At 41.4% G+C, this 24,977-nt stretch overlaps 1 protein-coding gene across 1 annotated transcript in view; it reads right to left on the bottom strand.

Annotated features, from left to right (window-relative positions):
• Window positions 1-24,977, bottom strand: part of TNFRSF1A (TNF receptor superfamily member 1A) — a 931,685-nt gene that overhangs the window by 114,509 nt on the left and 792,199 nt on the right. Inside the window, exon 7 of the mRNA XM_044079564.1 lies at window positions 20,668-20,793. Within this exon, the coding sequence (XP_043935499.1) occupies window positions 20,668-20,793 (126 nt within the window). The remainder of the gene's footprint in view (window positions 1-20,667; window positions 20,794-24,977) is intronic.

Genomic DNA, 24,977 nt, shown 5'->3' with positions numbered 1-24,977 from the left:
TTGTGAGGTCATTCCCCTTCAAGCTATTTAAATTTATTGGTCATCCCACTGTATTCCATAAAGCCAGAATACTAAGTGCCCACCATGTCCAACCTATCTTGCTCTTTTAAAATTACTGTCTCTCCCCTTAGATTGCTAAAGCTTGAGTTGCTCCCTCTTTCATATCTAACTGCTTAGTACACACTGCAACTCTCAGGATATTAGCCTTTAAAATCTGTAACATCTGGTCCAAGACCACCAATTACTGGAGAGCCCACATTTTTCCTCTCAGTAGTCATCTTGGGATTGGTGCTTTTGTTTTGCTCCTGGTGAGAGAAGGAGCACAAGGGCATTACTTTCTGGAGACTGATGATCACCGCAAAGCTTAATAACTGCTTCACAGGTGACAGCTCGGACTTTGTGCTTATATTTTGCTCCTGGTGAAAGAAGAAGCAGAGGGCATCGATTCCTGACAGCCTCTGATTGGGCAGTGAATGTCTGTGTGGGATCTTCCTGACTGGTCTGGTTGCTATTCAAGGCATCTACCAAAAAAGGCTATAACAAGCCTACAAACCCCTGCATCACCTGGGACAAGACTGCTGATTACCACAGAGCCTGTGGCCTTCTTCTCATCTTAGGACTGGTGCTGTTTTGCTTCTGGTGAGAGAAGAAACACAGGCATTGTATCTCAGCAGTGTGAAGTGGTGGTGAGTAGCCAGGTAATATTCAGTTAAGTGAACCCACCATTCATCATTCTTGACAAAGCTAATTCTTTCTTTTCAGTAAGTACTGCTTGATTAACTACTGTCCAACTGGACTTCAGAATACCTCCATAAAAACTTCATCTATAAATCAAGTGCTTAGCAGTGCCCTCTGTATATATGTAGGTACTTTGAGTTGACACTGTTCCTGCAAAAGCACCCTTGAAATTTCACCAATACCTAGTTGCAGACAGGACAATTAGTTTGCAGTGACAAGCACTGCCCCTAAAGTTGCAAACCAGATACTTCTGACATTTTATTTTATTTTTTATTTATTTATTTAAATTTGTTGACCGGGAGTGTCCGACTGGACGTGGGTCCATTTTCAGCGGAGGCCCGGGGAGAAAAGCTCCACAGTAAAATAAACAGACAGTAGTTACATTGGATTACATAGTGATTAACAATTTAACATAGAAATTACTTACAACATATTTACAGATGAAGAACATAGTACATCAGTAGACAACTAGAATCTTTATCTGTGAAGTACATAACAGGCATTAACAAATGTAACAATGAGAAGTTCCTGCTGTATAATAAGTACTAGGCTTATGAGCATCTGAGCTTGCTATCATCAAGGTAGTTAGTGGAAGTGAAAGAAAGGTAGTAGTTGGATGGGGTGGATGATATTAGAGTGGGAGTTGCAAGGGCATAGCCAGCATGTTTTAGGTGCGCTTTTAATAAAGTTTTGAAGTTGGTGCATGATGGTACGGAGGTAATTGTGGGTGGGAGTGAGTTCCATAATTTGGCTATGGCGCAAGAGAATAGTGCTTCACCAGCAGAGTTATTGGCTTTAGTGATCTGCAAGTGATTTTTGTTGCTGGATCTTAGTGGTCTGGTGGTGCGATAGGGTTGGAGTAGATTCTGGAGGGATGGGACATTTAGTGGATGGTTTACTAGTTTGTGGGCGAGTGAGAGTTGATACCACTGAAGGAGGTGAGGGAGTTCAAGCCAGCCCAGTTCAGCAAGTGAGAGACAGTGGTGACTACGGTAGGATGCCCCTGCGGCGAATTTTGCGATTTTGTTGTAGCAGGTCTCTAGCTTGTTTAGATCACATTGCCTTAGGTTGGTATATACTGGAGAGGCATAAAGTAGGGTGGAGATAAGGTGGGAATTTGCTACTGAAATCTTTGCTGCTTTGGTGAGAAATTGTTTATTTCTGTACAATGCTCCTAGTTTTTTGTGGACTTTTTTTATGGTCATGGATATGTGAATGTCAAATTTTAGTTTATTGTCTATTTCCACTCCTAGCAATTTGGTGTGATCAGTTGGGTATATAGTGGTGTTGTCTTTTACTGTGATGTTAAAGTGAGAGTTGTTTTGAGTATGTTTGGTGGGTTGGAAGATGAGTAGTTTAGTTTTGTTTGGGTTGAGTATTAATTGGGCATTGGATAACCATGTTTCAACAGAGGAAAAGGCTTCCTGTGTGACTTTTTGCAGTTTGGGTAGGGACTGGGCTGAGCAGATGATGGTAGAGTCATCTGCGTATTGGATGAGTGTGCCATGTTTGGTGGCAGAGGCTAGATTATTGGTGTAAACAGAGAAAAGTAGGGGTCCAAGGATGGATCCTTGGGGAACCCCTATGGAGACAGGTAGTTGGGGAGATATGTCATTCTGCCATACAACGGATTGTTGGCGGTCAGACAGGTAACTCTGAAACCAGATGGTGACTGATTGTGAGAAGGATAGGTTATTGAGGACAGAGATACGTTGCTTGTGTGGGACCATGTCAAATGCTTTAGATAGGTCTAGGAAAGTAGCAGAGGAGAGACAGCCATTGTTTTTATGCTGAAGGATAGTGTTTGTAAAGGAGAGTAAGGCAGTGGTGGTGGTGCTATGGTTTGGTCGGAAACCATGCTGAGTACTGGAAAGGAGGTTGTTAGTAAGGAGGTAGTGTGAGACCTGAGAGTGTATGCATCTCTCTAGTATTTTGGAGAATGGGGAGAGAATAGCTATGGGGCGGTAATTGGTTAGTTCTGCAGAGGGTCCGCCTTTGTGGAGGGGAATTATATGTGAGACTTTCCACAATGTGGGAACGTAACTTTCTGAAAGAGATCGGTTAATCAAGATGGATACTGGGTAGGCCAGAGCATCAGCTGCGATTTGTAGGTATTCACTTGGGAGGTTGTCTGCTGCTAATTTGGTGGGTTTAAGTTTAGTTAAGAGTTTTTTTATGCTGGAGGTAGGTACAGGAAAAAAAGAGAAGGCAGTGGGGAGATTACTAGTTGAAGGTATGGGTTGGAGGGGAGGGGGGTTGTGTTGTTTAGCTAGTGATAGTATGGTTTGGGTGAAGTGTGTGTTGAATGAGGTAGCAATATTTTCTGAGGAGTGAGAGATGTTAGGAGGAGGGGTACTGACTTTACCTGGGTGGAGGATGGAGTTTATAGAGGACCAGAATTGTTTGGGGCTGTGTTGTGAGGAGTCTAGGGCAGACTGGTAGTATTGGAATTTGTCCCGTTTTATTAGCTTTTTGACTCTATTGCGTAGTTCTAGGAATTTCTGTCTAGCTGCGGGGGTTTTGGTTTTGCGCCAGTGCTCCCAGGCTTTATCCCGGTTTTTCATTTCTGACTTAGTGGTTTTCTGTAGCTATGGGGAGGGTTGTGCTTTGGTTCTGGAAAATCTTATGGGGGCATGGTAATTAAGGATGTTCAGGAAGGTAGTATTAAAAGATTCAACTGCGTCATCTAGACTGAGGTACTTTAGAGCATGCCAGTAACATTCTTTGAGGGATGAGATGAATGTGAGTGGGTTAAAGTTTATTTTTTTACGTATTTGACGATAGATGACAGGTTTAGCTTGGTACAGGTATTTTTTGAGTAGGAATGTTGGGGAATGATCACTGAGGCTATCTGATAAGCAGCCTGTTATATATGACTGGGGGTTCTTACTGACTAGTATCCAATCCAGGGTAGAGTGCTTGCTGGAGTTTTATTTATCCTTGTTGGTGACTGGACTAGTTGGGTGAAGCCATGAAGGTGTACATGATGGGTTGGATTGTTGCCAGAACAGGATTGCCAGTCAATATTGAAATCACCTAAGATGATAGTTTCTTGGGGGAGATGGTGGGTAGACCAGCTGAGGAGGTTTTCTAGTGGAGGGATGTTTTGGCCAGGTGGGAAGTAGCATCCAATTATGTTGATGGTTTTGTTTTGAGGTTGGTATATATTATTTCTTCATTGCCTATTTGTGGAGCTGATGATTTTAAGATCTGGATGTTTAGATGTTGTTTAAATATTATAGCTACACCACCTCCTTTTTTGTTTAGACGGTCTACTCTTAGTATGCCGTAACCTGTAGGGAGTATTTGCTCACTGGTAATGTGAGGTTTTAGCCAGGTTTCTGTCAGGACGACTATATCTGGGGAGTATAAGTCTATGGTGGCATGGAGTTCATGGACTTTGTTGGATATACTTCTAATATTTAGGCTTAGTAGAAGGAAGTCACTTGGCTTTCTATTGGCTGTAATATGGGAGAAGTTGTGATTTCTAGTCTGATTATGAGGACTGGGGTTGGAGATGGTAGGGCCAGGGTTGGGGTGGATGTCTCCACTTAGGGCTAGTTTTGATATGCATGAGATTATTAGTTTTCTCAGTTTTTGAATGTGTTTGTTTATAAGGGAAATTTTATGATTGTTATCTGTGGGTAATAGGTATGGTGGGAGGGTTACTATGTTAAGTTGTAGGGATGCTTTACGTTTGAGTAATATAGTTGGTAGAATATGTGGGGGTGCATAGGGATGGTTCTTGAGCTGGTGGGAGGGGAGCTGAGTATGGGTGAGACATGGGTGGTGGTGTGAGTAGTAGTACAGTGGTAGTGGTTGAGTGGGGGAATGATGGAGCTTTGGTAGGATGTAAGATATGCAAGGAGAGTGCATGCAGTGAGCAAAGGAAAGGTATGCTTGTACATATCAGTTGAGGAGGTGTGATAGTAGAGGGAATATGGAGGAGGTAGTGTTGGGTTAGCGCTGTGGTTGGCTATTGGAAAGATGGGAGGGTTTGAGTGCAATAAAGGTGGGACCACTGGGGGCGGGAGGGAATAGGGGGCAGGGCGGGGAGCGAAGCATTAGAGACCCTGTTAGGTTCTTGTATGAGGGGCTGGAAACAATCACAAAGCAAGACAAGTATGTGTTAAGAACAATCACAATTGACCAAGGACTGCTCTGAAACTGTAAGTCTTGTCTTAATTTCTCAGGTGGAAAACCAGGATAACCTTGTATCAGTAGGCTACTGTGGTATAGTTTAAATAAACAAACACACAGTATTGATCAGTTATGGATACTATTTGCTAACAGAAGGGAATAAGAGAAAGTGGAAGATGTGTGTGGTGGTGGGGGGGGCTGCTTACAGCCAAAGCACAGTGCTCTCCAGGGGAAAATGAAGATCGGCTCAAACAGTTAGACACATACTCAAAGTTAACTGTAGCTGTTTGCAGACAGTTCAGACCCGGACTGCACTTTTCTTATAGGAATGTTAAAGGTGGTGCCGCAGTTGAATACTTAAGAGCGGTGTTAGGTCTAGAAAAGAAGAGTACAGAGAGGAGTAAGCACCTTTGAGATGGTAAATATACATTATAAAGATTATAAAAAACACACTGAGCAAATAGCTACCACATGCAATGTCCTGAACCACTACTTAGTATATGCAGATACTGAGCCAATTGGAAGAACATTAGAAAACAAAAACCAGATGCAGCCACAGATAAAAATATAGTGAGCAGCAATCTGTCGTGGTTCTCTAATGTGATTCTATCCACCAGTAACAGCACAAACTTATAGAAATAATTTAGACACTAGTATGAGCTGTCTACACACAACACTATTACATGAATAACATTAGTGAACAAGGTGCAGCTATGCAAATAGACCATACATACTATTATACTAGTAACAACTTGGTGCATGCCATAGTAACATCAAAAATAAAGCATAAAACATATTATATGTCTAACACAATTCAACATAAACATATACAGTTGTAAAATGTCTAATACAATTCAACATAAATAGGCATTTACAGTTGTAAAACACTTACTGGAGTGAGCCTTCATGGGGCCTGTAGCAGAGTGGATTGTAGTTTTACAAACGGTGCCTGCCACAGGTAATATTTATTAACTCTGGGATTGTCTTAAGGTAATAAACAGGGGAGGGGAGGGGAGAACAAGGGTTTGAGCAGGCAGTTCTTTGTACTGCTGCTAATGAGCCAAAGCAAGAAAAGTATGTGTTAAGAACAATCACAATTGACCAAGGACTGCTCTGAAACTGTAAGTCTTGTCTTAATTTCTCAGGTGGAAAACCAGGATAACCTTGTATCAGTAGGCTACTGTGGTATAGTTTAAATAAACAAACACACAGTATTGATCAGTTATGGATACTATTTGCTAACAGAAGGGAATAAGAGAAAGTGGAAGATGTGTGTGGTGGTGGTGGTGGTGGTGGGGGCTGCTTACAGCCAAAGCACAGTGCTCTCCAGGGGAAAATGAAGATCGGCTCAAACAGTTAGACACATACTCAAAGTTAACTGTAGCTGTTTGCAGACAGTTCAGACCCGGACTGCACTTTTCTTATAGGAATGTTAAAGGTGGTACCGCAGTTGAATACTTAAGAGCGGTGTTAGGTTCAAAGTTAACTGTAGCTGTTTGCAGACAGTTCAGACCCGGACTGCACTTTTCTTATAGGAATGTTAAAGGTGGTACCGCAGTTGAATACTTAAGAGTGGTGTTAGGTTCAAAGTTAACTGTAGCTGTTTGCAGACAGTTCAGACCTGGACTGCACTTTTCTTATAGGAATGTTAAAGGTGGTACCGCAGTTGAATACTTAAGAGCGGTGTTAGGTTCAAAGTTAACTGTAGCTGTTTGCAGACAGTTCAGACCCGGACTGCACTTTTCTTATAGGAATGTTAAAGGTGGTACCGCAGTTGAATACTTAAGAGCGGTGTTAGGTTCAAAGTTAACTGTAGCTGTTTGCAGACAGTTCAGACCCGGACTACGCTTTTCTTATAAGAATGATAAAGGTGGTACCACAGTTGAATACTTAAGAGCGGTGTTAGGTTCAAAGTTAACTGTAGCTGTTTGCAGACAGTTCAGACCCGGACTGCACTTTTCTTATAGGAATGTTAAAGGTGGTACCGCAGTTGAATACTTAAGAGCGGTGTTAGGTTGGAGAGACACTGAGCCTTCATGGGGCCTGTAGCAGAGTGGATTGTAGTTTTACATTATTTTTACATTATTTTACAGTTTTACATTATTTTATATTCTCACTGCAACCATCTAATCAATAAAAAAGTGTTTGTTGTCACGGATATGAACTTTCCCACTGTCTCCATTACCATGAATGTGAATATGGGCATCCTGAAGCAATGTAGAAATTGCCTCATGTTTACTGACAACCAGTTAATTCTCAAACATACAGTATATGGTATGCCATAGATATATTTACACAATGTCACTGGAGTCAAAGCTCTCACAAAAAAGCACTCCTAATGTCCATAGCATTGTCAGTAGTACACACTCTGCACCATCACACGCAGTCCAAAGGAGATACATAGACCCACATATGCTGAGGCACTTAAATGCAACCTTCCTTAACAATAAAGACCTCCTAGATGAAGTAAATATAAAAATGCCCTCAGCAGACCCAAATGCACTCTTTCAAGACACCCACATCAACACATACAGGCACATCTCGTGAAGCCTCTACTTCTAAGCCCATAAGGCAAGCCACCACACAGTCCAACATTCTGGTCATTGGAGACTCCATCATGAGATGCACTGATGTCCATATCACCAAAGGAGAAAGTCACAGTCAGTTGCTTATCAAGGCCAGGATCCACCTCATTACGCACGCACACATGCACTCAGGTCATCGGATGACAAGTACCACTATGACTCAGTTGTAGTCCATGTGGTGTAAATGACTTGAGATGTACCTCCCTAGACTATATGAAGAGAGACATAATGGAGCTCTCAGAATATGCGTCTCAGTCTAGTATGAGCCTTGCACTGAGAAGCAATTCTTCAAGGATGATGCCACAATATGAACAGAAGATGACTGACTTTAATAATCGGCTTAGTTTCTGGTGTCATTCTAAGGGGGTGCAATATTTGTCAGCATGAAAGAAGATGGTCAACAGACCACACTGCATTGTCAGGGATGGTCTGCACCTTTCCTTTCCAGGCATTCGAACAGCAGACAAAACTTTGTGCTCCCCATAGTGCCTTTTTGGAAAAGTCAAACTGAAAGTACTTCCAACATACCAAAGGTGTCACTGTTCAACTCTACAAGTCTAAATACTACTCTTTAAAACTTGTCTTCAGCCTAGGGAATGCAGATGGCTGTGCCATCACTTAGACATGATTTAAAGCTGTGGAGAGCACACTGGCAGTGCAAGGCTATAATGCATGCTGCACATTTAGACCAGTTACTATACAGAAAGGGACTAAAGGTGGAGGTGTCGTGATTTACATCAAAAATAAATATACCTCAAGGTGTTATGCAAATGAGTTTCTCCATGTTCAAATCACCATAGGTAAAATCCCATACCAATTCCTTCCAGGCTATAGGTCCTCCTCTATAACTCAGGAAACCCATAATGCATATTTAAGATTACTGGAAAAGCTCAACATACAAGCTAATTCCATATTCATGGGAGACTTTAATAATCCCCATTATTAACAGGAAATCATATATGACATCAAATGTGCATGCACTGACCAGGGACACAAACATACTGGATCTGGTCCTCACACCCACCAAAGTAATGTCCTCTCTGGTAATGTCAGAGCACAAAATGTTCTCCATTGAAGTAAAAGTAAACCCAGAACCCCAGCTAACCCTGGAATGTTCACGAACGACTCTAAGGCTAACTTCCTACTAGAAAGTGATAACCTGGGAAATTTCAAGGTCCCATAAATCCCGAGGACACTGCTGCCTGTGCTGAACTGTTCACAGAAACCCTATATTCTTCTTCTTTTGGCTTTTCCTGATTAGGGGTCACCACAGTGGATCACCTGTTCACTCATGATTGGCAGTGGAGTTTTGCAATGTTGAGTTGCCAGCCCGGCACCTAATCTTCCACAGAAGGCACACACTTACACCTAGGGCCAGAGTATCTAATCCAACTACAGCATGTATTTGGGATGTGGGAGGAAACCAGAGCACCCAGAGGAAACCCACATGACCACAGGGAGGACATCCAGGCTCTGCACAGAAAGCACCCCAGCCGAGGATCAAACCGGAGAACCTCTTGCTGTGAGGCAGCAATGCTTACTGCTGCACCATCGCAGCCGCCCTGTTCACAGAAATCCTATACAAGCATGTTATTAGTTGCATAGAGGCAACTGTACCCACAAGGAATAAGTATGGAACTAAATCAAAAACAAGCCACCCCAGTGAAATCACATCATCAAGCTGCATAACAGGAGGAAGAAAACAACAGTAACAGTTAGGAGGTGCAGCACCCAGCAGGATAAAAGCACCCTCATCAAACTAAACTTACAACTCGGAGGATAAATCAAGTCTACCAAAGCCAAACTTGAGGAAAATTTGGTCTCCTAGGCCAAAGACGATACATAATTGCATGCAGAGCTCATTGTTAATGAGCCACCTATACTGAGCTAGGGGTCTGAATGGAGAGCTACGTCAGCAAGCAAAGGAGAGACGTATTGCTGGAAATTAATTCATCCTCAACTCCTGGTGAGTACGTTCACAAGGTGGACCCTGTGTTTTCACAAAATCTCACCAAGACAACACTGATATATAAACTGTATTTTATATAGCATATATCACGGACAGGAGTAGGTTAAAAAATAAAGATAGCTCCCTGTTTTTTCACAAAACCTCACCAAGACAACACTGATATATAGACTGTATTTTATATAGCATATATCACGGACAGGAGTAGGTTAAAAAATAAAAAAGATAGCTGGATGCACAAGACCCAGGATAAAAAAGTGCCCAATCCTGGTAGGCGAAATGGTGGCAGGACTGGAAAAACTAACAGTGTAGAATCCTGAAGACATGGAATCATTCTAACAATGGGGCTAGGCTAGGCCCAGGGGGAGGATGGCCGCCCTGTTGTAGAAGAAAGTAGCAGGCCACAAAAACTGATAGGCCGCAAAAGAAACGAAGAGGATAGAATGGACTATTGAGGATAAGAAATAAATTATGCACTGTGACTATTATGCAAGAAGCCCAGAATTTCCATACAGAAGATAGACAAAAAGATTAAGAGAGAAATTACAGGAAAGAAAAATACTTCCACAAGAAAAACTGTCAGAAGCTTCAAATAAAAATTTGTTGATTAACAGAATAGATTTATGAAAAACATTAAAACAGACTAAGAAACCTTCAGTCTGGAAAATGAAGCGACTAAGTACGTAAATATAAAAACAAAATGTAGAGACTTTTGAAAGATACAAAAAGAGATATGAGCATGTGAAAGAAAGAGAGATTTGAAATGGTGCAATATTTATGCAAGGGAGAAAGCTAAAATAATCAATACAAAAATGCAGCCCCAAAGATATTTGAAGAGAAATATAGGAGAAGGCATCCATACACGGAAAAGTTCACAATAATAAAAAATAATATCACAAATAGGGAATGCAGAACAGAATATTAGTACAGTAGAAGTAAAAAAATAGAAGTTGGGGTTATGGAATACCCGAGAAGTGAAGGATTTAGTTTAGAAAAGTCAAACACAGGTATATCATAGCATGATGGAACAACGAGTCCCCAAAGTAATGAGAAACAGAAGGAGCAGGAGACATCTGAAGAAGAAATATGGACATGGGAAAGACAACAAGATTTAATATGGGCCAGTACTTATGCAAACGAGAAAACAAAACTAATCAATATAAAAAGAGCAGCACCAAAGATATCTGAAAAGAAATACAGGCAAAGGCATCTGGACATGGCACAATTTTCAATATAAAAATAAGAAAACAGAGTAAAAATAGAAATGAGGATTAATAATGGAGAAGTTAAAGAATTAGAAACTGAGGTTATGGATTCCAGGTGAAGGATTTAGTATAGAAAATCTAACTGATAACATCACACTAGAATAGAGCAATGGAGCCTCAGTTTAAAGAGAAACCACTGGAGCGGGAAACATCTGATCAGTTGCCATATGTACATACTTTGGAGCCTACCAAAGGAAGCCAGTACAAATGTTCAGCTGGAGTTGCACAACAAGGGATGAAAGGGAAACTGTGGCAACTCTGACACAGTCAATAGTGTGGAGTGATAGGCTAGTGAGCAATGGATGACACAGGATGAAATTGAAGAGAATGTGACCAGAAAGATGCTTTGGAACTTTCTATAGAATGCCTGCAGGAAATGGAGAACAAATAATGTGCCCTCAATTTATAAGAAAATGATCTAAGAGAAGATTTGCTTGAGTAAACAGAGATGTACTGACATGTTAAGATCAATGAAAGAAATACTACAGAAAGTCAATAAAACCCAAAAAATTAGAAGTTTGATAAAACAGACACAGTAATTAGGACTGCACATAGAGATTCATGGACCGTGCAGTGGTGTAGCGGTTAGCGCTGTCGCCTCACAATAAGAGGTTATCCAGTTCAATTCTCGGCTGGGGTGCCATCTGTGTGGAGTCTGCATGTCCTCCCTGCATTTGTGTGGGTTTCCTCCGGGTACCCTGGTTTCCTCCCACATTCTAAAGACATGCAGTAGGTGTACTGGACACTCCAAATTGACCTTAGGTGAGAGTGTGTGCGTGCGAGTGTGCAGTGCACCCTCTGAGGAGGGGTGGGCATCGGGCTAATAACCCGACCCCGTAAAACCTGTACCTGCTACAGAAATGAGTACTGAAGGAGCAAATCCAGGATCTAGGACAGAGATTCATGCGATGTAACAGAAGTAAAAAGGATATACTACTGTGCAGCTAAATTAATAACAGATAAAGTCTTACCACAAAAAAAGGAAAGAAAGGGGAGAAATCAAATGCCATCATGGAAGTATCGAAGAGAGAAAATTCTAAAGCAATTAAGAGAAGATGTGTCACTGTTAGAAGAGTATAGCAGAGGGAACAGATCAACAAAAATACTCAGAAAGAGACATGATGAAAGCAATGCGCAGTATCAGAACAGATTAGGATTTATCATGCACTTCTGTAAACAGTACACTAAAAATATCAGCACAGGCAGAAAAACTTAGAATTTCTGATATGTAGATAAATATAAAAGGAAAAGTGCAAAATAAGCAATTTATAAAAAATTGGGAAAAAAGGCAAAAGGAATTGAAAAAAAACACCAAAAAGAAGAAATAGATGCATTCTGGAGAGATATCTATGAATATCCTGTGGAACACAACAAAGATGCTAAATGGATAGAAGAAGTAAAAGAAAGAATAAGAAACTCAAATGTTCAGGATATGAAATGGCTGAAGTAACAGCCAGGGAAACTGAAACAAAGTTAAGAAAAGCTTGTAATTAGAAAATCCCAGGCCCAGATGCAGTACTTAACTTCTGGCTAAAACTATTAACATCTTTACATGAAGATTTAGCCACGAGTAAGAACTATTTATATGTGCACCTCAAACAGGCACCAGCCTGGTTAACAACAGGAAAAACAATAATCCTACTTAAAATCCAACCTACCAAGCTATCCTAAAAACTATAGATGAATAACTTGCCTTCCGACGAGGTATAAAATATACATTGGAATTGATGCCAACAGAGTTTATAGTCATTTAGAAGAAAACTCAATCATGGCAATAGAACAAAACAGTAATAAAAGAAAGTCATATGGAATAAAGGATCATTTGTTGTTAATAGTCATATTGGAGAACTGTAAAAAGGGGAATAATCTATGTATGGCATGGAGAGAGTAATCAAAAAGCATTTGACAGTATCCCACATTCATGGATAAAAGAATGCTTAAAAATGTACAAGATACATCCTACACTGGTCGATTACAACGACCATGAAATAATGGCAAACCACTTTGCAGTTAAGCCATGAAAAAGGTCAAATTATTGTTTCAGGGATACATATTTAAAGAGGGATATTCTAGGGTAACCCTGTCACCACTGCTCTTATGTCTTGCCCTTAACCCATTAAGCTGTCTATTTAACAGCTTAGGCCATGGCTATAATTTGGCTCCCAGAAAAAAAAAAGTGTAAAGACTTCTCGTTTTCTTTTTATAGATGATTTAAAACTGTATAGTTGATCAGATGAGGAACTGAAAGCACAAACTGCAAGTGGTCAAAACATTTTCAGAAGATATAAGAATGTTGTTTGGTCTTGATAAATGTGCAAAATCAACCTTTAAAGCTGAAAAGCTGTAACACCAAGAAAACATCAATTTGGGACTGAAAATTATAAAGTTTATATCACATGGGATCACAGATTACCAATAGTTAAAAAAATAGATGTGAAAAAAACAGATACAGTAGTCCATGAAAAGAATACAAAAGTAACATTGATCACTGAAACTGCTACACCCAGTGACTACAGTGTCTTACACAGAGAGAGAGAGAGAGACAAAGTCATAAAATACCAGGATTTGTAGGCAGAAACAAGGGCAGTGTGCTGCTGTTCTACCCAAGAATATTTTTGTGCATCAGCTCTCTCAAAGGTGCTGTCAACTCACTGAAGTCTGCTATAAACTTGCCTAAATAGTCGACCTTGGATGGGGTCTAGTCGCAAGCCAGTGCTAGTAAATAAATGACTTACATATGTAACTTCTGGTAGTCTGAATTTGCACTTCAGAAGATTGAGCTTCAAGTTCACTTCATGTGCTCTGTCTAGAACTTTCTTAAGGTTTCTGTCATGCTTTGCTTCACCACTACCTCCAACCAGTAAATCATCTATTATGGCACAAGGATAACACGAAAAAATTTGCTCCATTGCACGCTGAAAGACTTCACTTACAAAATCTATTCCAAATGGCATCCTGCGGAATCTACATCTTCCAAATGGGGTACTGAAAGTAGTCAGTAATGAAGACTTGCAATCAAGCATCACTTGCCAAAATGAACTTTTAGCATCCAAGACAGAAAAAACAGTGAAATTCGGTATTAGGGCTGCAACTTTCTCGACTGTACACATAGGATGATGAGGTCTCTTTAATGCTTTGTTCAGATCTCTTGGGTCTATGCATATTCTGATTTTGTCTGAGCATTTTTTGTGGGCTGCTACCATGGACGACACGCATTCAGTCGGTTCTGTAACTGGACAAATCACACCTTGCTGCACCATTTTATCCAACTGACCTTTGACTTTATCCTGCATAGCTATCAGAACTTTTCTTCCCGGTCTGACCACTGGACTGATCTCTGGGTCTAACTTCATAGAATACACAACTGGAAGTCTGCCTAACTTGTCAATGAAAACATCAGCGCACACTGAAATGATAGCATTAGTAAAATTGGAACTAGGACACGTGCTTATATGATGAACTTCCTTGGTGAAGGAAAGCAAATTAATTCTCAAACTGTTTCTGAGACCCAACAATGACTACACAGGTCTTCGGACTACATAGAATAATAAACTGTAGCAGTTCCTAGCCAAATAACATGAAAGCACTGCTGAACCTTCAGTTTGAATTTCTTCACCTTCATAAGCAACAAGTTTTGCACAACTGGCCACATTAAGTTGCTCACGAGCTCACACCTTAGCAAATGTGTCTGCTGACGTAACATTACACTTTGAACCAGTGTCTACTTTGAGCTCGGTGGATTTATCATTGATCTGGACAGTACAAAACACTTCATGCTGCATCAACCTTTACACCAATTACTGATACACCATCTATGTAGAAAGTAGGGTTGCAGCTCTCTATATGATTAAACTGCTTTTTTAGGCGGCCCTTCTTTATAAATGTGTGAGGTTTGCTTGATTTACAAAACTTTTGAAAATGGTTCCATTTTTTACACTTGTGGCATTGCTGACCAAATACTAAGCACTTTTCTCTTTTAGACTCATGATTGGTACCACAACTGTGACAGTTAACAATAAAGCTTTATTTGGGCTTTGCTGACTCACCTTTGTACTGCACTGAGCATGTCCATCTCACTGAACTAGTCTTAGAACTTGCTGGAAAACTATGGGTTTTGCTACACTCACAGGGGTTACAACTGCCATGTGCTTAGGCCTGCTTCTGCTAGCCACATCTTGCATGCTGTCTACTTTTGCTCTGGAGCCTGCTGAAACCATGCTCTTATCACTTGCAAGCATACTTGTGTGCCTTTCTGTAACTTAATGGATTTGACAAATCTCGATAGCTTTGCTCAGTGTTAAATCACTGTCATGAAGCAACATCTTTTTCACTGCAGCATTAATTAATATCACACACAAGCCTGTCCTTTATTAACTCATATTTTAAGTCATGACACTTGCATGTTTTAGCTTTGTTTCTCAGGTCAGTAATATAAACTGCAAAAGTTTCCCCTTGCTTTTGATCTCTTGGGTAAAACAAACACCTCTCTAATGTAATATTTATCTGGAGATTGCACATTTCCCTGAATTTGTATTTCAAACACTTAGGATCTTCCCTTAATTCAGCCTGTACAACAATACAGTGGTTTCCCCCCTCTCCTTCATATACTGCTGGTGCGTACACAAATGAATGCTCTCTTATAATGGCCTAGGTTTAGCAAAATGAATGCTCTGGTGCATGCATCTGTCAGAATAAGCTGGTTGTATAAAATATCATACTCCTGCTCAAATATTCTCCAGTTCTCTGCAATATTCTGATCAGACACAAGTGGTGATGGTTTTTGAAATCCATCTGCATTGCCAACAAATTATAGTAAAACACAATGCAACCCAAGTCCACTTGTAACTGTACGAACATGCACACATATACATATGCCAGAAATGTATGCCAGTATTTGTAACTACGCCCAACAACACAACAAGCCTCTGAATAACTGAACTTTGCAAAATAAGCCTCCCAGGCACAAGTATACTCTTGAAATTACTGTGCTGCAAGAAATAATCTCATCATTGTAAGAAACATTTCAAAATAACTGCATTGTGTGAATAAACTGGGCAAAAGAAGCTCAGAATAAAAAAACATTTCAAAGTAATTGCACATTGCAAATAAACAGTACACAGCGCACTAAAACTTTACCAAAATGGCTGGACTTGCCAAAATGCTCTTTACAGTGCAAGAAACACTCTGTAATGATGGAACTTGGCAAACAGACAAACCCAGCACAAGAAACGTTTTGAAATGGCTGTATTTTGACTGCACTTCATGAAATAGTTGCATTTTTCGGACTAAACTCTTCAGAATAAATATACAGTAATAAGCACACAATGTAAGCACTTTTACATCAAATAACTCTAGTTATGCCCTGAATAGCTTCAATCAAGGCAAAATAGTACTTTTCCAAACAATGCACTCTCCTTGCTTTATTTACTCTTAACATGCCCTTTATTATATTAGTTTTGCTCGTTTACTCTTTTTTCATGCCCATTATACTTTTCTTGTTCTTGTTTTACTTTGAACATGCTTGTTTTGCAATTCCGAGTTAATTCCAAACCACTTATGTACTTTTCTGATGATCGTTTTAACAAATATTTTAATTTCAAACATTTTGTTTAATTAACAAACTTCTCGCTTGCTTAATAATGTCTTTTGTGCCCTTGTAATGCTCCATTTTATCTTTTTTTAATAACTAAATTGTTTGTGCAAGTCTTCATTACCTTTGGTTCGTTTCTGGCCCTTCTTTATACTTTGTTCACTTATTTTACCTTCACTGTTAACTCTGCACCCCATAGCTTTGAAAAGCAGTATCTAGAATCCCGGTTCTGGCACCATGTCGCTCGTCTGGTCAGGATAAAGCAGACAAACATACATGTGTTCTGTTCAAGTAGCGTTATTATGTACAAACACATCAGGATTGAGGCTTAATAACTTTAACTAAGGTAAACTTATAAACAAACTAGCTATCACACTCATACATGCTCACTCTCTGGCTGCACTCTCAAAATGGCACTGAAGCTAGCACGTGCTTGCTATTTATATACACGTGCTGTCCTTGAAATGATTCTTAAAGGTATCACACACACACACACACACACACACACACACACACACACACACACACACACACACACACACACAGACACAATTGTACAGAGTCATTAAAGGAACCATAACTGATTTTATCAGCCATTTACAGTTTCACTGTACCATCCCCATTTACAATGAGACTAGTATTGCTTAATCTTTTGAGACACACTTATGGTACTGGCAGGAACAAGCAGAGAGAGAACAACTTAATGGAAGAATGCAGGACAGCTGGAGCCTATACTTCTGCAATTGATGGGGTCCTCTCTCCATGAAAGGCGTGCTGGATGCTACAGGGATAACTGGAAGCTAGCCTCATACCCTATGTAGGGCTGTAGGGTGGCCATCACTCAGGCAAACCTTACGGAACATAGTGGTAGAGAGAGTGAACCTTCTGCACATGTGACAGCCACCACCAAAAGGCTCAGCTGACAGGCACTGGGTGGCACCTCCCTGGTGCATGACAGGATTCCCTTTGCTATAACCCGGGATTGTCAGTCTGTTCCTGAGTACTAGGGGTACAGAGTGAGCTGCACCCTGACTCAGGGCTCACTCCCTGGGTGGAGAAGCCTACCTTGTGCATGGTGAGCACAGGAGCCATGTCAAGGTGGCCCTCCACCAGGAGGAGGCAGACAACCCTAGCAATCTATGGGTGACAGCATGAAGAGGAGGTGGCCCTCCACCAGAAGGAGGCAGAGAACCCTAGCAATCTATGGTGACAGCATGAAGAGGATGGAAGAGTAGAGGCATGAGGGCTACTGGTGGTAGGGTGGTGGCAGAAGAAATGCTAAAGCCCAGGGGAAGCACCTTGACCCAGACAAGAAACAGTCATGATGATCAACTGGGGAGCAGACTCTGTCTCTGACAGAGGGGGGTCCTCTCCCCATGAAAGGCACCCCGAGGTGCTAAGGGGCTAACTGGAGGCCAGCCCCATACTCTGTCTCTGACAGATATGCTACACCACTTATCTTCCCATACCTCTTGAAAGTTACTTAATCATGTTGGATCATTTATGCCCTTGGGGACAGACCTCCATGATGCAGACTGACCTCATGGAACTCCCCAGATACATTCTCATCTGGGCTACCCAGGACATGGACCTCTTCTACAAAAAGAAGCTATGGGTGGAAAGAGTAAGACCAAAGGGAGGCACCTCAACCCAATGCAGAGACCTGGGAGACAGTCATCTAGAGTTGTGACTTGGTCTTCGATGAATACAGGACAGCTCCCACCTTCCCATATCTCCTCCAAGCTTCCTAATTGCACTGGAATATGTCCCTCAGGCCCTGCTGGGAGTGGACCCACTAAACACAGATGACCCAGTAAAATTCCCCTCAGCCAAGGCCAGCTGGATCCTTTGTCATATGGTGATCCGAGTCCTGATAGTTTTTGCTGCTGAGGCCTCTCAGGGGATCATCCCTCCAAGTTCACCCGACACAGTGGAACTCCACTCAGCCATGTAGTTCTGCTTTCATCCAGAATTTTGCAAAGGGAACTGAATCTCTGGCAAAAGTAACAGCATATTCACTGGGTGTCCATCGTTGGACCCTCCTTATCCAGGCAGGAGCTTTCCTGGGCTGGTCACCAACCACTGTCTTGCCTTCCAGACTTCCTTCTGGGCTGACATCCCCATTTGGAAATTTCATGGAAGGGGGCTCACTCTCTGGACCCTCCTTGCTCAGACAAGAGCTCTCCTGGGCAGGATGCCAACCACTGCATATTCCCTTTCAGATTTACATAAGCGCCAGTCCACCCTATCCCCCCCCCACTGCTGCTCCTCCTCAGCCTGGAGCCCTACAGCTCCCATGCATAGGCTCCTGACAGTATCCATCATTGTTTTTCTCTCCTGGAGGCTGCCCCTAGAGTTGTATCATATGTACCTCTGGGGCCTCTCAGAGAACTCTCCTTCTAATTTTGCCCAACCCGTTGGAAATCTCGTCAGCAGCAGAGAGGGCAGATTGATTCTCATCTGGACTTCCAAAAAGAGACAGTCTCTGGCAGAGGTCTCAGGATGTCCATGGAGGACCTACCTTTGGCCTCAGCCTCCTGGGCTAGCTGCCAACTACAGCATCTTCCTTTTCAGATTTCCATTGGAGCTGACTCCTTCTCTGCTGACATTCCTTCTTAGCTGACAGCCTTGCCACCCTGGCCGTGGACTCCAACTGGTGTCCCCCTCAATTCCATCTCGGCTGTAGGTAATCCCTCCCAGTGTCAAATCCCAAGTGTCACTAGGACCTCTCAGTCGCCATCCTTCCAATTCCTCCTATCCTCATGGAACGTTTTCAGACACAGAGGGGCAGATTTGTCCTCATCTTGACTTTTGCAGGGAGGATTTAACCTCTGCCAGAGGTCCTGTGACTTCCACTAGGGGTTCTACTGCGGGACTCTCTTTGCCCAGACAGGAGTTCTCCTGGGCCAGTCACTGACCACTGTGTCTTTCTTTTCTCACTTTCACCTGGGCCAAACCCTTCCCTGCTGCTTTTCCTCATCAATCAGGAGCCCTGTCACCCTGGCTGCAGGCTCCTGCCAGAGTTCCCCTTCACTTCTGTCTCTCCTGGAGGCTGCCCTGCAATACTGCATCATACATGCCACCAGGCTCTCTCAGGAGACCGTCCCTCTGATTTTGCAGAACCCCTTGAAACTTCAGTCAGCAGCGGGGGAGGGGGCTGGGCAGAGCCACTCTTAACTGGACTTTCAGAGGTGGAATTTAGTCACTGGCAAAGGTCCTGAGACTTACATTGGAGAGATCATGTCTGGAACCTCCTTGCCCAGGCAGCAGCTCTCTTGAGCCAGCCATCAACTACTGTATCTTCTTTTCCATCAGAGCTGACCCCCCCCCCCCCAGCTGCTGACATTCCTCCACAGCTGGGAGCCTTGCCACCCTGGCCATGGGCTCCTGCTCATGTCTCTACTAGAGGCTATCTCCACCAGGTTTGGATCATGAATACCCTCAGGGCCTCTCAGGGGACCATTCATACGATTTCTCCTGTCCCTTTGGAACTCCCTTGGCCACAGAGTGGCAGATCTGCTCATATGTGGACCTCTGCACAGGGGATTTAGTCTCTGGTGAAGGTTGCTGAACTTCACGGAGGGAGTCCCACCACTGGACCCTGCCTGCCCAGGCAGGAGCTCTTAAGGGCCGTTTCCCAATACCCCTGTTTTCCCTTTCAGACTTCTTTCAGAGACAATCCCCTTCCTATTGCTGGAAGCTGCCACCCACTGTCAGGTCATGCATACCTTTGGGCCTTTCAGAAGACTGTTCCTCTGATCTTGCCTGATCAGTGGAGCTCCTCTCAGCCTGCAGGTGTATATCCAGATTCATATGCACTTCCACAGAAGGGACTTTGGTCAGTGCACTGAGTCTTGGTCTTTGGGGTTACAGGCAGGACGTTGAGCCGGTGTGACTTCCAAGAATGTTTGTGGTGGGACGGCTTGTTAGTTTGGATGTCAGGTGAGAAACAGCATTGGTTGTCAAGAGGTTTGAATAATGAGAGACTATTAGAGGTTTACATAATTTTGACCGGACTAGGAACAAGTTTGCTTTTTCTAGGGTTTTGCAGTGACGTTCCTGACTGGAGGAAAGGGTAATAAACCTGAAAGGTCCTATTTTCTGTTGTTTGAAAAAGTTTAGTGTTTTGTTTTGAAACTGATGCTATTCATGGAAGGCCATATTCTAGAAGTGTGCCTTTGTCTATTTCTGTTCTAGTGGCTTGGAGAAGAATGGAGACAGTTTTTACCCCAGAATACAGGAAAGGAGGGGAGGGAAAAGCTGAATGCCCTTGAAGGAAAGACTTACCCTCTCTTTTTGCTATCAGGTCTATGAAATGAAACAGAACTGCCAAATTTCAGGGCATACATTTTTGCATTTAAATAGTACATGTGTAACACTTACCTTGTGAATAAAATGATCTGTTTTTCTTGCGTTGACTTTTGATGAGATAGGCCACAAAGAGTGCTGTGATGACAATAAAGGCTACACCGAAAACAATAGCTGGTACAACAGCAGCATGGTTCGTCTCTGAAAAAGAAATAGAAAGAAAGAAATGCTGGCAAATGAGCTGAGGTTATGACTCTCTTTTATTTTTAAATAATTTGTCAGGAAGATAAGAGGATCAGTAGAAGACTAAACATTTAAAAACCTGTACCCCCCCCCCATCCATTCTGGAAAGTAATCAACACATTACTACATCTTCATCACTAGGTCACATGATTTCTGCACCATTTGGTTAGGTCTTAGATAAAAGCATACCTATAAATCTAGACATACCATGATACCAGAGGTAGAGATGTGTGAGGGAACTCGAAGTCCAAGACAAAAGCTTTACTCATGAATAACATGACTTGGCACAGACTTCATTACTAAATCATCTAGCTTTGAAATGTCCTCCTATTGCTGTGACACACTGCTCAAGTGGTGGTTGACAAAAATGTACAATCCAACCTCCATGTTTTGGGGTGGGTACCCACAGATCTCCGAATCTCTCACTAGATCAAACAGAATGTAAATGATAATTGGGAAAGCAGGCAGCCTCACTCCTCCCCCCAATGCAAGTCAGACTTTATTATGGCAGAAATACCGTCGTTCATTTGCCTTGTCACTGGCAGAGAGCACTGAGGGAATCCAAACGCTTCAAGAACAGCAGACAGAAAATATCACTCAACCTGATCCAAGGTCTTCTTCACATTTAAACATACCGTGATCATTCCACAATTGAGTCCACCCAGCTAAAAGTCAGTTAACAAGGTTTCACATTCCAGACTGCAGGTAGGCTTGGCAAAGAGTGCCTAGAGCTCAAAGAAAATTTACTGTGGGTTGGCTTGGCAAATATTGCCTAAAGCTCAAAGAGAAACAAACTTGAGAAAAATCTTTTAAATTGAACAACTGTTCCAGTTTTTTGCATTACTTGTTCAGTTAAAACTACTTTTCTCACATTTAAACTGCTTAACCATGGGAGTGAACACCACAAAATTCATTAGTGTAATTAATATTAGCATAGTCTGCCAATCGAGTGTTGCAGACACAAAAAGAGATACAGAAAGAAAGCAGTAAACGGCATGACTGGCACTGAAAGTATGAATGAGTTAATGCCAGCTACAAAATAAACACCAGTTTCCACTATCTGCAGGAACAAAGTAATCACCCCTCTGGCACAGTGCCATGAGAAAATTATAGTAATGAATAAGAATGGGAGGTTAATCTATAATAAGATGCAACCATAAGGTTCATCCCCTCCTTAAAAGTGGTGGCCATAACTACCTGCTTCTAGCTGTCAGGCATTTTACTCATTGTCATGACGTTATTCAAAATCCTAAGCAACTTAGTGATCAAAATAATATACGAGCTTATGTGATGACAGACTAATCAGTCCCAACAGCTTGAAGTTATTCTATCCCATAATCACACTCACTGGCTGAAGCAGAGCAACATCCTGAGAATGCCTAAATCTTGGCAGTCTGCTCACCTCCACCAATCAGGTGTCTAAATTCCCACTACCAGTCCTTTTCATCTCTACACAGCATCCATGGTATAAACCTGCATAATACCTGCTGAAGCCCTGAAGAATATCTGCAGAGTGTTTGACAGTACCCTGCTCTGCTGGGTCTTTCAACTTAAATACAGACAATACTAATCTATCCGCTGTCATGTGTCTTACAATTCAATGCCAAAGAGCACTGGGCAACAACAGTACACAAGACATGGACTGCTAAAGTCCTTCAACTCAAGGCCTAGTTGTTGATCTGGTGTATCCAAAACTGCTACTTTACTTTGTTACTTCCTATTCACCATGCTGTAGTAGAGGCTGTAGGAGCAGACTCTTAAACACTCCTTCATTTATTTCTAGTGGAAATCAGTATAAGCAACCAGTAACTCCCCTCAGCTTAATCATAAAAATGTCCCACTGGGACTGCAGTAAAAGCAAGTCAGTCTCACTAATGCACCCCTCTCCATACCTCATGCCACCCCTCCAAGCAGTCTCCGTACCCAATGTTGCCACAGTAAAAAGTATAACACCAAACAAGATGTGGCTAAGATAAATGAACTATTGGTAAAACAATTTAAAAATATTCCACAAAACATCCAACAGGCCAACCAATGCTGTAGGAAGTCACAACTTCAATTCCGTTTTAAAAACAGAAATATCATTTATTCCAAGAGGTAGGTGCTTTCATGGTGAAACCACCACTTCATCAGACCATAACAAAAAACAATACTTTACAGAACATGTATATATACACTCCAATCAATTCAAATGGACCAATGACAAGCTTCAATTAAATTCATGTGCCATTGTTAAAGACATACAAACTTAAAACAGAATATTGCCAATACTCTATGAATGAAATCACATAAATATTATGTCAATCATTACAATAAAAAACTCATAGAAATTAAAAATTCCTTCTTTACAAATCGTACTGAAAACTAAGATACTACAAAAACATATAGTGAATAGCAAAATTATTCCAATAAAATTTATATACCTGCCTGAAGTGAAACTATTTGGGAAGTTTCCTATTCTTTAAGATGGGTCTTATAGGGATTCTATCATTTAGTCCCTTTCCCGTCTGCTTTTAACCTGATAATCCGTCTTATTTCTGAGGTTTCTGTATAATTGGATATATCTCCCCCTCTCTCATTCTCCCATATTTCCTCTATGGCTAAGAATCTAAAATTATGTGTCTGTCCTTCTTGATTAGCGTGCTTAGCCAATGCATTGGTAAGGCTCCCTTTCCTAATATTATTTGTGTGTTCCCTTATCCTATATCTAAATTTTCTGTTCGTTTTTCCCACATAGCATGCGGAACAGGTATTGCATATTGCCAAATAAACTATGTTTATTGAGTTACAGTCCGCTGTCACTTGAAAAGACATTATTTGTCCTGTATCAGGATGACTAAAACTCTTGGTGGTATCTATGTGGCAACATTGATTGCATCTATTACAAGTGCTGGTGCCTTTCCTGTTGTCATTTTTCCTCATTACTTCCTTAGGATAACATAACATCCTTTTTAATGTTTTTCTATTCTTAAAGAGAAAATTTGGTTTATCACCCACTATATTCCTCAGCTCATTATCCGATACTAAAACAGGCCAGTGTTTCCTTATTATATCAATAACTGTGTGCGAGTTGCTAGTGTAGTATGTCGGTACTCGTACACCTGTGTTCACCTTGCTCTTTTCTGAAACTACTTTATTTAGAATTGTTTTGGATGAGAAATAGGTAGAAAAGAAATTGTGTATGATTATAGAATCAGTATCTGTCTTTGATAATAAATTATTACACCAGAAATGGAATAAATTGGAGAGGAATAAACGAGATTTTAAAGAAGGTCAAATATTTATTTGGCCTAAGACACATGTAGAGAACCGGGGTATGAACATAGATCAACAAACTGTTCAGATTAATTCAGAATCTAATCAGAATAATGCTCTAAAAGAGGCTGTGTCTTTAAATGAAAAACCCGAAGTGAGAAAGAAGGCTTCCACACCTCCAATACCAGAAATTACCAAAGCAATATTCACGAACATCATGCGATATTTGAACAAGGTGTTTGAAAAAGCTATACCATCTACATCGGAAGGAACACCTACGCAAACGGTGGTGTCAACGCCAAATCCACAGATGGATTTTCAAGTTTTTCCCATCAGGAAATGCTCACTGAATCGAATGGAGGCACGAGATCACTCCCACAGCAGGGGTCGAATCAAAAGGAAGGAACACTTATCGCCAGGTCACAAACGGGCGAGAAGGAGATGGGAGATGAATTCCCCCTAATGTGGAACATATCGAAAAGGGAACTCACTAATGATGAAGCCAGTGTACTTAATAGAGGATTATCATTTATTCCCACACAGAATGCCGAGATAACAGACAAGATTATCGACTTGAAGATATTCAGTAGGAATGTACTGTTAAAACCGTTGTTTAAGGGACAATGTGACAACAATGAGATGTTTTTTTTAAAAAGCCTAGTACATTTATGCCTCCTAGTAACCCGATAGTGGATGTCTTTGTACAACTTTGTGAGAAGGATCTATTTGAAGCATTTGATAAACAACAAAATAGAGGTAAGAACTTTAATATGAGTTATAATGAATATGAGGCCTTAAAGGCATTACAGATGGATGTTGGAATAATCATTAAATAGGCTGATAAAGGTGGTCTAGTAATAATAATGGATAGGGATTACTACTACTGC

This window comes from Protopterus annectens, chromosome 8.part0 (assembly GCF_019279795.1).
Source record: "Protopterus annectens isolate FY-2018-M chromosome 8.part0, PAN1.0, whole genome shotgun sequence".
Classification (NCBI taxonomy): domain Eukaryota; kingdom Metazoa; phylum Chordata; order Ceratodontiformes; family Protopteridae; genus Protopterus; species Protopterus annectens.
Note: the sequence above shows the minus strand (reverse complement) of the source record. Positions and strands in the feature narration are given on the sequence as shown.